Source organism: Nicotiana attenuata, chromosome 1 (genome assembly GCF_001879085.1).
Source record: "Nicotiana attenuata strain UT chromosome 1, NIATTr2, whole genome shotgun sequence".
Lineage (NCBI taxonomy): Eukaryota > Viridiplantae > Streptophyta > Magnoliopsida > Solanales > Solanaceae > Nicotiana > Nicotiana attenuata.
Window position 1 is genome coordinate 16,350,630 of NC_031989.1, and position 20,618 is coordinate 16,371,247.

General features: G+C 36.9%; 1 protein-coding gene across 2 annotated transcripts; it reads left to right on the forward strand.

Annotated features, from left to right (window-relative positions):
- On the forward strand, positions 10,744 to 20,526 carry LOC109207353 (acyltransferase-like protein At3g26840, chloroplastic). 2 transcript variants are annotated; one of them, XM_019370284.1, is made up of 14 exons: positions 10,750 to 11,201; positions 12,225 to 12,276; positions 12,450 to 12,505; positions 13,139 to 13,297; positions 13,381 to 13,485; positions 14,649 to 14,755; positions 15,082 to 15,203; positions 15,447 to 15,555; positions 16,820 to 16,950; positions 17,307 to 17,676; positions 18,461 to 18,574; positions 19,335 to 19,420; positions 20,124 to 20,233; positions 20,322 to 20,526. In XM_019370284.1, exons 1-14 carry the CDS (start codon positions 10,829 to 10,831, stop codon positions 20,510 to 20,512), a joined length of 2,085 nt encoding a protein of 694 aa, XP_019225829.1. In that variant the 5' UTR covers positions 10,750 to 10,828; the 3' UTR covers positions 20,513 to 20,526. The 2 variants fall into 2 exon arrangements, with proteins under 2 accessions (XP_019225895.1, XP_019225829.1); XM_019370350.1 differs by lacking the exons at positions 19,335 to 19,420; positions 20,124 to 20,233; positions 20,322 to 20,526 and adding an exon at positions 19,150 to 19,328 and having other exon boundaries at positions 10,744 to 11,201.

Below are 20,618 nucleotides of genomic sequence, written 5' to 3' on the forward strand. Positions count from 1 at the left end.
GCACGTGTAGAGAGACTAGTCCATAAAATAGTACGAATAGATAAAGATGAGAATGACGCTAGACTGAAAAACTTAGAGCAAACAGAGTTACAAATGGATAGTCCAAAAAAAAACGTTAATATAATATTTTATTCACCAAGATAGAATACAGGCGCAACACACGAATGTAGACTTCAAATATTATACAAAACAATTAATAAAGAAAAAATATTATTCTAGTAGGAAAGGAGTTCAAAAATTATTATATTTGTTAAATTATTGTAAAAGTACTAAACTCCAATGCGAAAAAAATAAAATTATATTTTATTGAGTACAAATAATTAAGTCCTTAAATTAATTACTCCCTCAGTTTCAGTTTGTATACAACCTGTTAATTTTCGAGATCATATTATATACACTTCAACCAAAAAATTTAAATATATTTTTTAATCATATTGACATGAAAATATTGCAACTTAATAGTATTCCTTGTATAATTTTTGAATATATGAATTTTAAATTTAAAGTATCGAACTAATATAATCCAATTTAGCTTCAAAGATTAGTCAAATTAACTCTTGAAAAGCGAAAAGATTCACATAAACTACAAAGGAGGGAGTAATTAGCAAAATAATCATTTTATTTCTTTTATAAAATCATCATATAAATAAAATTATTTTTAAACTAATAAAACTCTTAAGGTACATAAACTTATATTCACAGAAGACCATTGACGATTAAAAACATAAAAATAATAGAGCAAAACTGATTATGTTATAGTTTAACTTGTTATTTATTTTTCATATTACGTAACAAAAATAAAAAGGATGTACATAAGATATCCACATATGTCCTAAGAAATTACAATAACGCATATGTAAGACATAATTTCTTTATTTATTGTACTAGCTAAGCTGGATCAATATTTATATTTTTAGGAACTTAGATCTTTTTTGTTAATTTTTGGTTAATAACTCAAATAAATTATTTAATATAGCTACCTATTTTTAAGAAATTATATACTCTTGATATAGGTACACATGCAAAACGCGTACCATAAGATCATGGGCGAATTTATCTTTGTCGACACCGCTTGGTCGAATATTTTTGTTAAATACGTGTATAAATAATATGAAATCTAGGTTATATAAAATAAAATGACATCATTGAACTTAGTCTCAATTTCGACACGTAGTTTAATATACATTTTTTCTGTACTTCTATTTTTTAAAAAGTAGTGGTCCGAAGAATTGACCCGACACCTATTTTAAATCAAGTAAAAAAAAAAAATACAACTTTTTGTGCCTTTCATCTACAAAAGTTACCCCAAATAGGCTATTATAAATATATTTCAAAAAGTATAAATCCGTCGAGGCGAGTTGTCCTAATATATTTACATTATATGTTTTATTAGTATGTTCTGAATTATTTTTAAAAAATACAATATTATTAAAATAATTTATTCACATATTAACTGTTAAAAATGACAGTGCTTACGAAAAATTCTGCGTACGCCCCTACATAAGATTAGTATATAAAATTACGAGTATAAAACTTTTTATAACCAGACATATTATGATTGAGGACACACACTCTTTCGTGCGAGACTCTTGAAATATAAGAGCGGAGGTAAAAGCAAAAGAATAGTAGAAAAAGAGAATAACTAACAAGTTTTGGAACAGATGACTTCTAAGTTCTAATTCTTTTTTTATTTTCCTTATCTTTTTTTCTTGTAGTAGAGTAGTTAGAAGAATACTATAGGAAGTAATTAATTTGCAGTAAAATCATTCTTCTGTGTGCATACGTGAAAGATTTAAAATCACATAATACACAAATAATGCTTAAGTTGTTTACAACCTAAATGGTGTTTAAATTACAGTTGTTCAAACATAATTTTGCATTTTTGCACATTATATCTTAGTATTAACTTCGAGCTAGGATTAACTTCACATACTTTTGATAGATAAGTAACATATCAAAATCTGGGTGTTTATTAGTGTGTAAATGTCACGACCCGGATTTCCCACCATCGGGAGTCGTGATGGCGCCTACTAACGGAGCTAGGCAAGCCAACTTAATTAACAAATTCCTTAAACACATGATCCTTTTTAACAATTAACGGCATTAAATAAAGGTGACGGAATTAAAATCATAAGCGGAAGACTTAAATGTAGATAGAAGATCGATAATATAGAAGTTCCAACACAAATATCTCTACCCCGGGACTGGAGTCACATACTCACGAACATCTAAGGAGTACTACACACAAAGTCTGAAAGAAACATAATCTGTTTATCTCGGGTACAATGAGATGACAGCCAAATGTAAAGATAGGAGGGAGACGCCGGGCCTGCGGACGCCTGCAAGCTACCTCGGGTCTCTCTGGACTGAAGGTTCGCCCCCGAGCTAATGCTGCTGCTGCTGCTCAATACCTGGACCTGTGTAAAAATGCATAGAGTGTAGCATCAGCACAACCGACCCCATGTGCTGGTGAGTGCCTAGCCTAACCCCGGCGAAGTAGTGACGAGGCTAGACTGGACCTCACATAAACCTGTGCAATTATAAATAAACAGCAGAAATCGAAGTACAAGGCAACTAACAGTATGGGAGGGGAGACATGCTGTGGGGAGATAACAATATTAACAGTAAATCCAAAGTAATCAATCTAGGTGCAATTTAAAATTTAAGGCGAGCAAGAACTAATACCAACACTAAACACATTTGTATCAATAACTGTTGCGGCGCGCAATCCGACCCTAATATATTTCAACACTGTTGCGGCGTGCAACCCGATCCACAATTATCACTGTTGCGGCGTGCAACCCGATCCACAATGTCTACCTCTCAATCTTGCCCAAGCAACAGTCACAAATAAAAGGTAGGGAGTGAACAAGTATTTGGAAGGAAATCCCAAGAAGGATACACAAACAACCAATAACAACCATGCCAGAGTAAATCGTTATTTCTCTTTTTCTTTCATTTTCATATCCTAGTTCTCATTAGCACTCGTGTCAAGCTCTAAGGCATTTCTCATTTCATATGCTCTCACCATTTGTATTTCAGACCGAGCCAATGCTCCACAAAGTTCCACAATCACAATATCTTTCACAAGGTGTTTACAACGCATAGAAGCCATCAAATAAGCATGGAAGGCATAACAATATCCAAACAACCCACATATAAGGACTCACGGTCATGCTAGACCCCAATGTATAGGAACTCGTCACCATGCCTATACATCGTACTCGATCATTTAGCAATTAGCAAACAAGACTCGACTCCTATTCCCTCAAGCTAGGGTTACACCAAACACTTACCTCAACTTCCACGGCCAATACAATCCTCCACTACCGCTTTCCCTCTCGAATTTGGCTCCAACTCAACCAAATCTATGCAATAAGGACTTCATGATATCAATATGTGCTAAACAAATCAAAAGCGATGACTAATTATAGCTTTTTCATCAATTTACCCCAAAAGGTCAAAAATACCCCCGGGCCCACATGGTCAAAACCCGAGGTTCGAACCAAAACCCGTTTACCCATTCCCCCATGAACTCAAATATGTAAGTTATTTTGGAATCGGACCCCGAATTGAGGTCCAAAAACCCCCAATTTTAGAAAACCTAGGTTCTACCCTAAATTCTCAATTTCCCAATTAAAATCTTTGTTTTGAAGTTGAAATTATGTTTAAGGATGTTAAGGAGTTTAGAAAATCAGTTAGAAATCACTTACCAATCGTTTTGAAGAAGTGGAATCGTTTGGAAAATCGCCTCTTATGTTTTGGGTTTTGAAAAAGTGAAAAATGACTGAGAATCCCGACTTTATATACTGTGCTGAAGACTGGCGCGGACCGCACAAAAATGCACCGCGGCCACGCCGAGGAAGGGAAGAAAAATGACTCTCTGAACGTACCCAGCGCGGACCGCACTGATTTGGTGCGCGGCCGCGCTGTTTGACCTAGAATTCACTGGCCCTCTGAACCTAGCCACGCGGACCGCGCAGAAATGCACCGCGGCCGCGCGGCTTCCAGCACGGACCGCGCGGAAATGACCGCGGCCGCGCTGGGGGCCTGCAACACCTGGACCTGCAACCATCTGATATTTCTAGCCTAAGACCTCCCGGGACCTACTCAAAACTCACCCGAGCCCTCGGGGCTCCAAACCGAACATATATATAAACTCAAAAACATCCTACGGACTCATCCGTGCGATCAAATTGCCCAAACAACATCATAATCATCAAATTAGGCCTCAAGATCCAGGATTTCCTTCCAATTTTCATAAAACATCAAGTTTAGAGTTTTTAGTCCAAAACACGTCAAACGACGTCCAAATTCAACCAAACTTTACAGAAAGTACTTAAGCCGTATATAAGACTTGTACCGGGCGTCGGAACCAAAATACGAGCCCGATACCACAGTCTTTTAATCAAATTTCATTTCCAATTTCCTTATTTATTTCCAGAAAACAATTTCACACAAAAATTCGTTTCTCGGGCTTGGGACCTCGGAATTTGATTCCGGGCATACGCTCAAGTCTCATATTTTCCTACGGACCCTCTGGGACCGTCAATTCACGGGTCCGGGGCCGTTTGCCCAAAACGTTGACCGAAGTCAAACTTAATCAATAAAAATCCAAGATTTAACCATTTTTCTCACGAATTTCATATTTAAACTTTTCCGGCTACGCGCCCGGACTGCGCACACAACTCGAGGCAACCCCAAATGAGGTTTCCAGGGCCTCAGAAGTACAGAGGGAGTAGGAATACAGGTGATGACCCTTTGGGTCGTCACAGTAAATGACAGCTTCACTGTTATTGCTATTGTCAAGTTTATCAATGAGAAGAGAGCTTGAAGAAGAAGAAGTATGAGCAGAAGAAAACTTAGAGAGAAAATAACTGCTTCTCATTTCTTCTATTGATGGTACTGTACACAATCACGTATATATACAGTATTCTAACTAACATCTTTAACTAACTAGTTTTTGCAGAAATAGCCATTACATTTAACACTAGCTACTTATTACACATATAGCCACTATCAGCTTATACTCTCAACATTCCCCCTTAAGCTGATGCTGTGAATATATTCTTGACTCCAAGCTGATTCATCAGAACTTCATGTTGAGTCTTTCCAAGGCTTTTGGTGAGTAAATCTGCCAGCTGATCCTTTGTAGAGACATGATGAGTTTTGATTGCTCCTTGACTTATTTTTTCCCTTACAAAATGACAATCAATATCTATATGTTTGGTTCTTTCATGAAATATTGGGTTTTTGCTATCACAGAACATGTCAACAGGTTGTTGCACTTCAACTCCCAAATCCTTGAACAGTCCTATCAACCAAGTAACTTCAGCTACACATGATGCCATGCTTCTAAATTCAGCTTCAGCTGAGCTTCGAGCTACAGTTTCCTGCTTCTTGGATTTCCAAGACACCAAAGCCCCTCCAAATTTCACTAGATAACCAGTAACTGATCTTCTGGTCTGTAGACAAGAACCCCAATCAGAGTCACAAAATGCTTGTAGTTCTTTAGTTGCAGCTGATGGTATTAAGAGGCCCAGGCCTGGTGAAGCTTTCAGATATCTAACAATTCTCAGGGCAGCCTCCATGTGAGATTGTTTTGGAGCATGCATATACTGACTAAGTACCTATACTCCAAATGAGATATCTGGCCTAGTCATGGTCAAATACAGAAGCCTTCCTACCAATCTTTGATATTCTCCAGCATGTTCTAGTGTTGGGACTTCATGAGTTGCATTTTTTCTGAAAGCTTTGTCAAATTCTATTGAAGTAAGCTTTTGATTGCATTCAATTGGAGTTCCAGCAGTTTTAGCACCTCCCAGGCCAAGCTCAGAAATCAGCTCCAACGAATACTTCCTTTGGCACATATGTATGCCTTTGCTAGACCTTGCAAATTCAATGCCTAAGAAAAACTTCAATTCCCCTAGATCTTTCATTTTGAACTTTTTCTGAAGATCACACCTAGTCTTCTTCAGGAGATCATTGTTGGTTCCTGTGATGATTAGATGATCAACATATATAAGGATCACAACTATATCACTTCCTTGACATTGTGTGAAGAGTGAATAGTCAAAATGACTCTGAACAAAGCCAAGCTGCTGCAAAGCTTCAGTGAGTTTTAGGTTCTACTGTCTTGGTGCTTGTTTTAGGCCATACAATGATTTCTGGAGTTTGCAGACTTGATTGATCTCCCCCTGTCTAGCAAACCCTTCTGGAATAGTCATATAAACTTCCTCTAAAAGATCCCCTTGCAAGAAAGCATTGTGTACATCCATTTGATAGATGAACCAATGCTTTGAGGCTGCTACAACAATTACTGATCGAACAGTAACCATTTTGGCAACTGGAGAAAAGGTAGTCCAACCTAGCTTGTTGACTATAACCCTTGGCTACTAGTCGTGCCTTGTATCTCTCCACTTCTCCTGAGGACCTATACTTGGCCTTGAAGACCCATTTGCACCCAATTGCTGCTTTACCTTTAGGAAGATCAACAATGGTCCAGGTGTTGTTGTCTTCTAGTGCTGCAATCTCTAGTTTCATGGCTTCAATCCACTTTGCATCTGAAGTTGCTTCCTTATAGCTGGTAGGCTCTACAATGGATGAGTAAGAATTTAAGGATGTCTTATATAGTAAGGCTAGTTGATCATAGCTAATATAGGAGGAGAGAGGATATGCACAATTAGATTTCTTTGTGGTGATAAAATCCTGCAACCACAGAGGTTGTTTTACAGTTCTAGTAGATTTTTTGAGCTGTTGAAGCTGAGAGGAAGGTGCAGTAGAAGGAGGTAAATTGGTGGGAAGTTCTGTTGGAATGTCATTGATAAGAAAGGGTGCTATACTATTGGGAGATGGTTCAGTCATACTGATAGAGGGAGGTTCAGTGAAATGAGTTTCCAGAGGCTGTTCATCTTGTAGTGATGTGATAGTAGAGGAGGTATTAGGACTGATCCTAGGAGTTTCAGTGTCAGAAATGGCTTCAAGTACTGGAAATAAGGGTAGAGTAGAAGGTTTAAAATGTTTAAAAGGAAAAAGGTCTTCTCTGAAAACAACATTTCTACTTACAAAAAATAATCTACCATGCAGATCATAAAGTTTGTATCCCTTTTGAGTAGAGGAATATCCCATTAAGGCAGCAGAAATGGCTCTAGGAGACAGCTTATCAGTGATGTTTGGGTTTGATGCATAGGCAAGACAACCAAAGGTTTTTAGATGATCAAGGTTTGGAGGGTGTGAATACAGTAGTTGAAATGGAGATTTATGGTGTAGAGTGGAAGAGGGTAGCCTGTTCAGTAGATAGACTGCAGTATCAACACATTCTCCCCAAAACCTTAGAGGCACAACACCTTGAAATCTTAGAGATCTGGCTATATTGAGAATAGATCTATGTTTCCTTTCCACTACACCATTCTGTTGAGGTGTATAAACACATGAACTTTGATGCACAATCCCATTTTCTTGAATCAGCTCATTCATTTGAGAATTTAAAAACTCACAGCCATTGTATGTTCTTAATGTTTGGACAGAAGAGTTAAATCTATTCTTTACCAAGGCAAGAAACTGCTTCAACACAACAAAAGTTTCAGCTTTATTATTCAACAGAAAAATCCAAGTGTACCTAGAGAAATCATCCACCAGTGTTAGAAAATACCTCTTCCCATCATGTGTAGGTACTCTGTAAGGGCCCCATACATCCCCATGAACAAGCTGAAAAGGCTTATTTGAAATAGTGGTGCTAATAGGAAATGGAAGTTTAGACTGCTTCCCTAGAGGACATACAGGACAATGATGCTGCTTATCAAGTTTACAGTTTTTCAAAAACTCTATTTTCTGAGCATATCTAAAGGAACATGGCCTAATCTATTATGCCATACAGACAGTGGAACATTAGTAGACACAGAATAGCACTTCTCTTTACTATCAGCCTCTTGTAATTGTGATTGAACAGGTGATGCAGTAGGAGTTGAAGCTGACTTCAAATAGTACATTCCACACTCTTCTCTACCAATCCCCCTTACCTGCCCACTGAAGAGGTCCTGGAATAGGCAAAAATCAGGGAAGAATGCAGCACAACACTTCAGTTCTTTTGTCAACTTAGACACAGACAAAAGATTAAACTTGAAGTCAGGAATGTGTAACACATTTTCTATGTCCTGATTTCTGAAAATTCTAGATGTTCCTGTGTTTGATATTGATACCTCATTCCTATTTGGAAGATGCACTTTACCTCCTTTCAAACCAGACTTCTTATCTATTTTAGTCAACAACTTAGAATTCCCTACCATGTGATTGGTGGCTCCTGTATCAATTATCCACTTATCCTCAACTATACTAGACAGGAAGTCAAATATACCTGCTGCTGTTGGTTGAGCAGAGCTGGTTGATTCTTCATTTGCTTTCCCAAGCATATGAAGGATTTGTTGATACTGCTGTGGAGTGAAGTATGTTGCAGAGTGAGGTGTGGCTGCTGGATAAAGTTGAGGCTGAATTCTCTCCCCATGGTTTCCTCTAATGTTATTACCTGCAAGGTTATCTGCTGAACAAACATCATGATCTCCATTAGTAGGCATTAATGTGCCAGAGTCACCAGTATTTCCTGCAAAGTTAGCTGTAGGGAATGTATTTCCTTTCTTTTTATGTTTAAAATCAGCCGGATAACCGATTAGTTTGAAGCAATTCTCTCTAGTATGCCCCTTATACTTACAGTAATCACAAACCAGGTTAAAGCTCTTCTTAGGCCTTTGTTGGAAACCACCTCTAGCAGATATCAACGAGGTGAAATCTGAGTTCTCTGCAGGATTAGTGTATGCAATTGCCCTTTGGCTTTCCCTCTCCATCATCATAGAATAGGCCTTGTTAACAGAGGGAGCTAGTGTCATCATGAGCAATTGACTTCTAGCTTGCTCATGAGACTCATTTAGTCCCATAAGGAATTGTAACAGTTTTAGCCTTTCCATAAACATAACAAATTCACGTGATTTCTCACGGTCGCACCCAGGAATTGGAGCTAAACTATCAAATTCTGCACACAGCTGCCTCAATTTTGAGAAATATGAGGATATCAAGCTAGTTCCTTGACTGATTGTTGCAATGTTCTTGTGGATTTGAAATATTCTGGAGAGATCAGCTTTATCAAATCTCTCTCTTAAGTCATTCCACACAGCACTTGCATTTGATGAGTAAACTATTCCACTGAGCAACTCGGGCGATACACAGTTCATAATCCATGACAGGACTATGGCGTTGTATCTATCCCATAGATCCACTAGATTAGGGCCAAACTTTACTCGCTTACAGTGCCATCGATGAACCCTAATTTGTTCCTCCCTAAAATAGCAATTCGCATTGCCCGGCTCCACACCGAGTAATTTTCTGGACCTCGCAATTGTAGCGAGATCAGAATTGCACCAGAATTATCATTTGAATTCAAAAATAGAGGATGATTATGACTTAACTTCTCAGGAGCTTCATTGTCAACTTCCGCCATTGCTAAGCTTCAACTGTAGAGGTAGACCTTGAGCCTGCGTAATTGAGACAATTGAGCTTGAATTCTGCAGCTACTTCGACGATTTGAGATCTAGATCTGAGCAGTAGGCTCTGATACCATGTCAAGTTTATCAACGAGAAGAGAGCTTGAAGAAGAAGAAGTATGAGCAGAAGAAAACTTAGAGAGAAAATAACTGCTTCTCGTTTCTTCTATTGATGGTACTGTACCCAATCACGTATATATACAGTATTCTAACTAACATCTTTAACTAACTAGTTTTTGCACAAATAGCCATTACATTTAACACTAGCTACTTATTACACATATAGCCACTATCAGCTTATACTCTCAACAGCTATCAAGTGGGTAAAATTTGTATTTGTCCGAATATGCTTCATTATAATCTATTTTAAAATTTATGTTGGATAAGTATAATCTATTTTGCTTTCTTACAGGCAAATTTATGTTGTTACAATCAAGAAAGTCGTTTTTCAATACGCACTTTAAGAGCTTGTTTGGCCATAAAAAAAATCCACTTTTTTCGATTTTTTTTTCGAAATCAGTGTTTGGCCATAATTTTTCAATTTTCACTCGTATGAATTTAAGAATTTTTCGAAAATTTGAAAAACTCCAAAAAGCTATTTTTTTCCAAAATTTTCACTTAGATCACTCACAGATATTCAAAAATAACCCAAAATTATATTCATGTACAAACACAACTCTAATTTTCAAAACACTTGAATTTTTTTCCACTACTTTTTCCAGAAATTTTACAATTTTTATGTCCAAACGCCCACTAAGGTTGGTAACAGAAGAAATTACGTGGTATACAACAACTAGACACAACAATTCATATAAAGCAGCCTATTCATCCAAATTTAAGTATAATAATTAATTAAATAGTCGTCCATCTAACCGTATAAATTAAAAATAGCCAATAAAGATATAATATATATACGTAATTTATATATTATATATATATAATTATGTATAATTAATGTATAATTTATAAAAATTACTAAAAAATAAACGATGAATATAACATGCTATTTACGCAAAGATTCCATACAAGCAACTGCATTACCACTAAACATGTGTGGATGAGCTAATAATGGCTGTCTTTTACTTCACCAAAAGTGATTAAGTGAGGCTGTGGGGTCCAGATGATGTATGTATATATTGGTCGTCATGAGTCCATTATTGATATTTTATGATTGTTTATTCAATAGAATAACTAAAAGTCAATATAAAAAGAAGGTGCAAAGATATAACGAGCTTTCCATTTCAAAACTAATTGTTCTTACACAGTGCAAAAGCTTATCGGCATTTTGATTTTTGTCCATGGCGGCTATTCCCACTGGCGCTTACACGGCGGCCGGTGCCTCGCCGCTGCTCCATCCGAACTCATGCCTCCGTGTCACCTCCGCAAGATTCAACTTTCGGGTGCGTGCATCAGCAAGTACTGCTGGGGGATCAGCCGCCTCCACCGGCCAGCAACCGCCAACGCCTCCTGCTCCGTTGAGCAACAACGGAAGCTTAAGGAACAACTCCACTACTCATGAGATAGAGGAAAAAACTTTGACTATAAAGGATTACATGGAATGGAGCAAGGATATGATTGGATGCGGATCCGAGGGTGGGCCACCACGCTGGTTTTCGCCCTTGGACTGCGGTTCTCCAATCAAAGACTCGCCTCTCTTGCTCTACTTACCAGGTGAGTAAAATGACGCACCGAATAAATTTTTTTTCTTTTCTTCTATTACTAATAAATATCTAGAATTGAACGGACGATAGACCAGAAATTAAAGAGAAGGAAAGACGATCTGGATTAGGACATGCCAGTATTATAGTGAACTGCTACTTTTAGAGTAGAAAGTATCGATTGGGTCTTCTACCTATCTAACTGTCCACGTTTTCCCTGTCATCATCAAACACGTAGTAATCACTGATAACGTAGCTGCTACGAGCAAAGGATGCAGATATATCTACTTTTAACTTTTTCTGTTCTTTTAAGTTCTTCGGTGTCTGAACCAGATAGCATATAAAAGACGAACTTTATGAAAAAATGTTCGAACAAGAAAAATAAAGAGCATTAACTATGTGCTGTTTATACTCCCTCCGTCCCGTTTTATTTTACTCTATTTAACTAAGTACAAAGTTTAAGATATTAGTATAACTTCTTTGTATAAAAGTAGTAATGAAAGAAAATAGTAAAATAAAAAATTAGATATAAGTTGAATAAGAAAATATCGCATCTGAACTTAAAGTTGAATGGTTAATAGATTTAAATCTTAGAAGCTTGTGAAAAATGTATAAAACAATACTCCATTGTTAATAGAATACTAAGTATTTCCATCACACACTATGTGATAAATTTTTGAATCAACTTATTTTGTTATCTTAACTATGTTTGGTTTTACCAAAGCATCTCAACAAATATAAATGTTGCTGGACATAGTAATTAGCTCTAGCTTATTGATCCTCTTGTATAAAAACACTAACATCCTCTCAAATAACTGCAATGGCAAAATTTATAAGTGATTGCATATTTGCATTGTTAAGTGGTGCAATTATTTCGTTGTGAACAAAACCATAGTGCAAATATTGATATATGGCTGATGGCACACACTAGACAAATATCTTCTCTGTATCAGCGTCTGTGAACTGTTCATACATTGATCTAAATAGCTAAATCTATAAGTTAATTAAGCAATTCTATTTACTCGGAACATTGCAGGGATTGATGGTGTTGGACTTGGCCTTATAAAGCATCATAAGCGACTTGGAAGGTGAGTTTGTTAGTTGATCTTTCCGGCACAATGCTGGAATTTAAAATGTTTGATTTTCAGTATTACTATTTATTAAGATGTTTGTGTTGTACTAGATTTCAATATCCTGTTAAGTCATCATCATCTTCTTCTTCTTTTCTTTTCTTTTTGGGTGGTGCTATCCATACATGAAGGATCTTCAATATGTGGTGTCTCCATGTTCCAGTTACAGATCGAACATTGTTCACAGGTCTCTCCTTCCTCATCTCCCTGTTGTGTTCTTAGGCAAAATTGCTTGTTAGAATTTTAATAGATGGAAACCAAACAGCTGAATAAGAATATTTAAAGAGGGGAAATGGTAGTAAGTGCCGCTGCCCCTAAATTTTGATTCATTGTATGATTCCATATGAAACTTTAGAAGTTATGATCTGAGGACTACAATTATCGTATACTGAAGTCGAACTCTCTTAGTGTTGCATAACAGATACAGATCTTATGTAATTTTGCAAAAACCGCCCCTTTAGGTTCAGCTGAATGAGATAATTATGAATCACCTAATAAGTGGGAGCAAGCGGTGCATAAAAGTCTTTCAGTTATTCTTTAAACATTAATTGCACTTCACTTTAAGACCGGTCCTTCAAACAAAGGCTTAGTAAGCACAGATCCCTAATGTCTATGCCGTGATATCTTGTGCTTTTTGCATTTCTTTGTAATGTGTAATTTAACTCGTGTTCACTTTACAATTTGAACAATGTGACTAGACAAATCTGTCGTGTTCCATCTTAAGCATGTTTTCCCTTTTAAACTGGTGACTTTGTGTGCTGGTTTTATCATTTGAAATGGAAGTAACAGCGGGATATGCTTCCACTTAATTGTCCTCCAGACCTGGTGCTCCTGGTTGAAGCAACTGTTAGGTCAGAGCATCACCATGCACCAAGACGGCCCATCTATCTTCTTGGAGAATCTTTTGGGGGATGCCTAGCACTTGCTGTTGCTGCTCGTAATCCTCATATTGATCTTGCACTAATTTTGGCAAACCCAGGTTCAGAAGCTTGTAATTTTATCTGAGAAGATTTAATATTGCCTGAAGCATTTCATAGTTCTCATTGCAAAGATGTGTCTCAGCCACGCGTCTATGTGAATCTCAGCTGCAAAATCTGATAGTGCTGTCAGAAGTCATTCCCGAGCAACTCCATACAAGCATGGTTAAAACGCTAAGTGTGACGACAGGTTATTGTTAACTTCACCCTCTAATTTAGGAGTATAATCGTTCAACTGGATGGAAATTTGACTTGGTGAACTAGCATTATGATTACTTTTAACAACTCTGAGTTGTATATTTATGTGGCATTTGTTTTGAAGTAGCAGAAACTGAGTTTTTCTTGAGTTTTTGTAGAAAGTGTTTGTCTGAATGATTTTTTCAGGAAAGATTAACTTCTTTTGAAGATTTCCTAACTCATTTTTTTCCGGAAATCTTCCAAAAAAAATTACTTTTCCTGCATGTCCTAGATTACTGTGCTAGATGAAATGTGAACTGTTTGGTTTGGTTTATAAATGAACTAGCTTAGGACTATTATTTATCCTGTATCTTTATGATTAGAAATCTTGCTGACTAGAATTGTATGAGTTGCTTTTTTAGATTGTAGGAGCAAAAAGCATGCTAAACATGCTCTCCAGTTACAAATTAAGATGTTTGCTTGCCGATCTATTACCACACATCTCGCTTTACATTGTATGTTTCTCCAAAATATGTGCGTATCAGTTGAGGCAACGCATGCTTCATCTAAGTGTGCAGCTACTTATTCTGGTCATGTTTGTTCTAACTTGCACCACAAATCCAGTCAACTCGAACGGCTCGACTGCTGAGCCAGAATAAACCAATGACTTGAAGAACTTAATCCCAATATTGAACAAACATTCAGATCTGCTTGCTGTATGCATAATTCTTTAAGAAGCAAAAGATTTGGTAAAACACCTCACCTTATTATTACAGCCTGTCCTTTTGAACTTCTCTTGATAAAGCTTGTAATTTCATGTTCATCTGATTTATGATGTCAATAAATCATCACCTAATCTTTTAGCGCTTGCACGAATAAATTTACATTTGGTACTTTAATTGTAATGTTGATTGGGACTATAACCCCCTCCTTAATAGTTAATATTGGACTATGATGGGCTCGAAATGGAGCGACATGAAGAGTGAGAATTCATATAGCCGACCCGACTTGCTTTGGATTGAGGCGTAGTTGTTGATGTTGCTGTTGCTGATTAGGACTAAATAACTTCAGTGATACTTGCCGTTTTTCTTGCTTAAATTGGTTAACTGAGTTCCTTTGTGGTAAACTTTTAGATGAACTGACAACTGATGTGTGAAACTCAATTACAATGATTAGGTCTTCCTACAAGGGTGGCAGTGGCAATTCCTGGTAACGGGCGTCCTCTGCAACAAGCAGTAGCTGAGTTATTTCGCGGTGATGCAGCATTTTCATCCTACTTATCTGTAAGGTTCAACAGTCTTAACTCAGTAGGTTAAATACAAAAGTCATCCCTCTAACTCTTAAAGTTTTCACCCCTTGATTTTTATTTTTTTTAAATTTTTTTTTGGACCTTTCATCAATTTATTCTTTGTGTCATCTCCTTAGCATTGATATGATTTCCTTTCAGTCACCAAGTTTATTCCTGTTGAAATCTTCTTTTTCCGCTCTAGCTTTGATACTTCAATAGTTTCAAAATTTTTAATTTAGAGGTCCATTATTAGTTGATATATTCAGTTTCAGTTTTTTCATGTAGTCAGTTTGAGCAAGAAAATGATGAAAAAGGTCGCAGGTGCTGGCTGATGTTTTACCTGCAGAAACACTTATCTGGCGGCTGAAGATGCTCAAATCAGCCGCAGCTTTTGTCAATTCTCGCCTCCATGCTGTCAAAGCTCAGACTCTGGTACTTTCTAGGTAATTCTTCAGAGTTCCAGCGTGTCACTGGTAAAATTTGATGAAAGAGAGATTTTTTAACCCCTCCTCCCTCCTGGGAAATAGTTGATTTTCTCTCTCTCTTGCCATCTTTACATGAAGTTTATTAGTGTACACTAGAATTGTTGCATTCTCTTCTCTTTCTAGACATTTCGAGCAATATCTAATTCAGGTTAGCTTTCGTGGCTGTCACTACGCATGACTAAGTGTTCTATTGCTATGCAGTGGAAAGGATCACTTGATACCCAGCCCAGAGGAAGGTGAGAGGCTTTGTCACATGCTTCCAAACTGTGAAATCCGGAGATTTAATAACAGTGGTCATGCCCTTCTCCTGGTAGGCTGTTCTTCTTTTCCAAACCCTTTCAGACCCAATTCCTTTTTCCAACCTCCATAAATGACTTCTGTTCTGTACCATACCCAAAACTGCTAATGCAAATGGTAATAGTTCAAGGACTTACTTTAGAGAAATCTTTGTCAACAAATAATAAAACAAAGCAGAGAACTTCTTGGTTAGACTATACATCAAATATAGATAGAATTACCAAAAATCTTGTACATGAAGTCTTGTTGAGGTTTATTTAGTTATAAAAAAGAAAATAAAAGAGAAAATGCCTCTTAATAAAATGGAGCAAAGAGAACATGCCTCTTAGTGAATGAAGAGGCTTAGGAATAAGTGAAGTAGGAGACAGAATCTCAAGGATCAGATGCATAGTAAGGCAAGATGATAGCCTCTATCTTTGGCAGAGGCGGACCCAAGATTTGAAGGTTACGGGTGCACTTTTGCATTCAACTAAAATTTGCTTTGTATATAAAGTGCCACTACTAATATATTATTATTTTTGAGTAGACATATATATGTTTGCATGTAATTTTTGCCGAACTTTCCGGATGTTGGTGAACCCTCTCTTTACAACTTAGGTCCGCCTCTGGTCTTTGGTGCTTGCAATTTCCTGGTAATAGTGTGCTTTCTAGTTGCTTATGCAAAATACAGGTCCTGGTCATTCATTTATACGTTATTGATTATTGGGATATTCCCTGCGCTGTTCCAACTTGGAATTATCCATGCAGTTTGTATACCAGCTGAAGTTTGTAGCTTTTTCTCTCATTTTCTATTATCTGCTGTAATTTAGGATTTCAGGAATGCTACAATCCTGATATAGCACTTTTCTACTTGTTTTTTTCATCTTCGAAGCTTGAAGATAAAAAGTAACAACTTCAGTGTGGACTGTGGCCTTCCTACAGAATTACTCTATCAATATAATTCCATAATAATGTCACACAGTGGCATATTGCATGCCTTACTTCCTACTGAAATAATCAGTACCAATGGCAGTTTATATAATAGGCTTATAGTAAGCGAGGATTCATATAGTTGTTGTAATGGCAGTTTATATAATAGGCTATATAGTCATGCAATAGCCTACTTTGTATGCTCTAAGTGCTGCATGCATGTGGTGGTTACCTCAAGTCCCCAAAAATATATATTCCCAACTTTTAAACCATTTATACCAAATCTTTTGCCCCCCCCCCCCCCCCCCCAAAAAAAAAAAAAAAAAAACCTTTGCGGGGGTACATGTTGAGTTGCAGTTTTTGTGCAGGAAGATGGCTTTGATTTGGTAACTGTCATAAAGGGTGCCAGTTTTTATCGACGTGGAAGGCACCTTGACTTTGTTAAAGATTTTGTGCCGCCAAGCACTTCTGAATTTGACAGTGTGTATCAACCATACAGGTATGTTGTCCTGTACTATGTTGGAAGACACTAACCATCTTTAGGGGACTGTAGAGCCGAATTATTTGCTTCCTGGTCTCTTACAGTTGTATATTGTGCTCTATGTGCATAGATACGATATCTATTTTAATGAGGTTCCATGCTGAAAAAATATTATTGGCGGGTCTTGCTTCTCTATATAAGATGCTACCTTTGAACTACCTAAACAGGGTTAAGCTAGTCAGGAACTCTTATTGGCATAGTGAATCAACTCATCTGCATCTGCTATTCAACGTATACTTAGTTCATTTGATAAATAACACAAAAACTGTAAGTTTATTTAATTGTTAGTACTTGTATGACTGATCAAAACACAGATGGATGGAAGTTGCCTTCAACCCTGTAATGATATCAACTCTCGAGAATGGAAATATTGTTCGGGGTCTGACTGGAATTCCTTCTGAAGGCCCGGTCTTACTCGTAGGTTATCACATGATGCTTGGACTTGAACTAGTTCCTCTGGTGTCCCGCTTGTGGAATGAGAAAAAGATTGTCCTGCGAGGCATAGCGCATCCTATGATGTTTCAGAGACTAGGAGAGGGGAGAATGCCTGTGTTATCGATGTATGATGATTTCCGTTTTATGGGTGCAGTTCCCGTGTCAGCAACTAACTTCTATAAACTTTTATCATCAAAATCCCATGTTTTGCTGTATCCCGGGGGCATGCGGGAAGCTCTTCACCGGAAGGTATTATTTACTTAAAACATATTGCTAAGAAATGCGCTACTCAAAATATTTTTACATTTCATTTTAAGAATCTAAGGGTTGCATCTCTTAAAAACTTTGTGATTAATTCGTGTGATTTTTCCCTGCTGTACTTGAAGCATAAAGTCATGTGAAACTGTTAATGAGTTGATCAATAACCTTTTCTTTCTTTAAAACAACTGCACCATCCAGCAGATCAGTTGATTCCGTATCTTAGGCTCAACATTAATCTTATTAATGTCATCTGGTAGGAGCAGTTATCTTGTATATATACGCATCTCTCTCTTTCTTGCTTACTTATTTTGGCATATATGCATGTTTTTAAAGATACCAATAATTATAGGAAATTGATTATTCCAGTTTAGAAACTGAATCTGTCATCTGTAAGCATTTGATATTACAACTATATATGAGCTAATTTAACTTTGTAATATCTGGACCCCATCACTAAATGTAGAATTAGATGGTCAGTTTTCATATTGATGAAACAAAAGTGAAAGTTACAACCTGTTGATTTCTCAAGATGCAATCTTATCTGTTGTTATATGTGGTTCTAAGGAAAGTTTGATACAGTGTATATCTGATGAGAAGGCCAAAATTAAGTACTGAAGTAAGTTGTTGGAAGATACTTACTTGAGAGATTGACTTAGAATAATAGCAGTATTCTTTGCAGTTTTAAATGTTGAATAAGGTTATTACTTAAATAGCCAATGAGCAGAAAATAAAAGCCTGCTGTTCTTCTAACAGTTTGGTCTTCTAACTTCAGGGAGAGGAGTACAAATTATTCTGGCCAGAACAGTCTGAATTTGTCAGGATGGCAGCTAGATTTGGAGCGAAAATTGTACCTTTTGGTACGGTGGGAGAAGATGATGTTGGCCAGGTAGTCTCATGAGTTTACATTCTTTGAATAATTCAAATCAGAACATGCGCATCTGTTCTGGTCCATGTGTTTCACTACAAAAGTTGAGCTTGTTTTGTTTGGGATGCACAAGTACATTTAGAAATATAAATATAAAAAGAAATGCTTAAAGCAATGTTGAATACTTATGACAACAAGATGGAAATCATTGTTGAAAGGCAAATGGATAAGGTGTGCCGGCACAAAACAGCTTGTGGCTTCAGTGCCGTAACTGTGTTTTATTAATCAAACTGAATCCTTAGGTTTTTTCTGGTGCTGATGTTACACAATTCTCATTTTGAAAGGGAAAAGAAACAGAATTTACAAATGGATGTATCAAAACTTGTCTAGTAACTACCATAAGTAGATTGTAAGAAAGCAGCTCTTGTAAGCAGAAAATTTAGTCATTATTTGGCTGGTCATTATTTTTTGCTCAATATAAAAAGACTTTCATCTACTAATTGAGGTCTCTCCCTCAGTTTTAGCATAGAGAAAATGTTCTTTTGCTTTTATGTTGAAAGATAAAGTTGGAAAACTTGGTTCAACTACGTCGACAGATCTGACTACCCCAAAGCTCTTTGTTGAGGAAGGAATAAAATGAATATGCTTTTCTATGGCGGGCTGTTATTCTAAACTTTTGATCTGCTGCGAGTAACATTGAGAGCTTTCCTTATTGGAGGAAATTTAGCAACTTTTGTATCACAGAATTCATCCTCTTGTGCACTCACCATCCTTTCAACAGATGCTCCTTGATTACAATGACCTGATGAAGATACCCTATTTCAAGGCTGGGATAGAGGAGTTAACTGATGAGGCGGAGAAGCTAAGGTATCAAGTTTGTTCTTTCCTTATTTTATCCAACTTAGAGTGTGTTTGATATGATTGAAGTCATTTTTCATGGAAAAGGTGTTCCTGGTTTGTTCCGTTGTTTGGTTGTTGGTTGGCGAGTGGAAAATCTTTTACGAAAAGAATGTATATTAAAGATTTAATAATAATGTTAGCACGTAGGAAAATGGTTTGATGAAATTTGAGTAGTAAAGATCAATAATAATGTCCAAGTGTTAGTTGAAACAAGTAATATGAAGTTCAAAGTTCGCAGAAAACATTTTTATGAAAAATGAATTCTCATACTAAACATACCCTTAGTCTCTATGTTGTGATAGTCAATGGACCTTACTTTAATACTTGGAAACTTATTTGCTGCATGCAAGGTGGAAATCCATGGTGGTCTATGTCATCTTGCTAGAAGACTTGAAATGTCCATTACTTTTAATGACTTAACATGCTCAAGCTTTTAGACCAGTTAAAACGTACAATTTGTAATGCGATAACATCTCCTTAGCATTTATGAGTATCACCTATTTGACTGATTAAGTTTATGATTGAAAATATTGCACCTTAGCCTAAAACATTAACCTTGAAGAAAGATTGGCTAATTAGAAGGTAGTTGAGCTAAAAGCCACTTTGCGAACCACGTGATTGAGTGACGGTTAAATTTCACCTGGGGATGTTGTCTTGTATGTGAATACAGAAATGACATTGAAGGAGAGGTTGCAAACCAAGATGTACATCTTCCAATCATTCTTCCAAAGCTTCCCGGTCGTTTTTACTTCTACTTCGGCAAGCCAATTGAAACAGAAGGTAATTCCTAAAGTACATCACAGTATTAATCTTCCATGCTGGAAAAGCCTGGAGGTGATGTTTGATGGCATTTTACTTGGTGTTGCAGGGAGGAAGGAGGAATTAAAAAGCAGGGAAAAAGCACATGAATTATACTTGGAAGTGAAGTCTGAGGTTGAGAGATGCATTAATTTCCTGAAGGAGAAAAGAGAGAATGATCCATATAGGAACATATTGGCCCGAACCGTTTACCAGGCTAGCCATGGTTTTGAATCTGAAGTTCCGACCTTTGATCTATAGTTATTCTTCACGTATCTAAGCTAGCGTTTGGCCATAGATCCCAAATTTATTTTGAAAAATCTGATTTGGGTGAAGTTTGGTTTGAAGATGAAAATGTGTTTGGACA

Coding starts and splice junctions, on each gene's coding strand:
- LOC109207353 (XM_019370284.1), top strand. CDS start 10,829: ATGGCGGCTATTCCCACTGGCGCTTACACGGCGGCCGGTGCCTCGCCG. Junction 14,756..15,081: donor CATTTTCATCCTACTTATCT/GTAAGGTTCAAC, acceptor AAAAGGTCGCAG/GTGCTGGCTGATGTTTTACC. Junction 19,421..20,123: donor GATGAGGCGGAGAAGCTAAG/GTATCAAGTTTG, acceptor ATGTGAATACAG/AAATGACATTGAAGGAGAGG.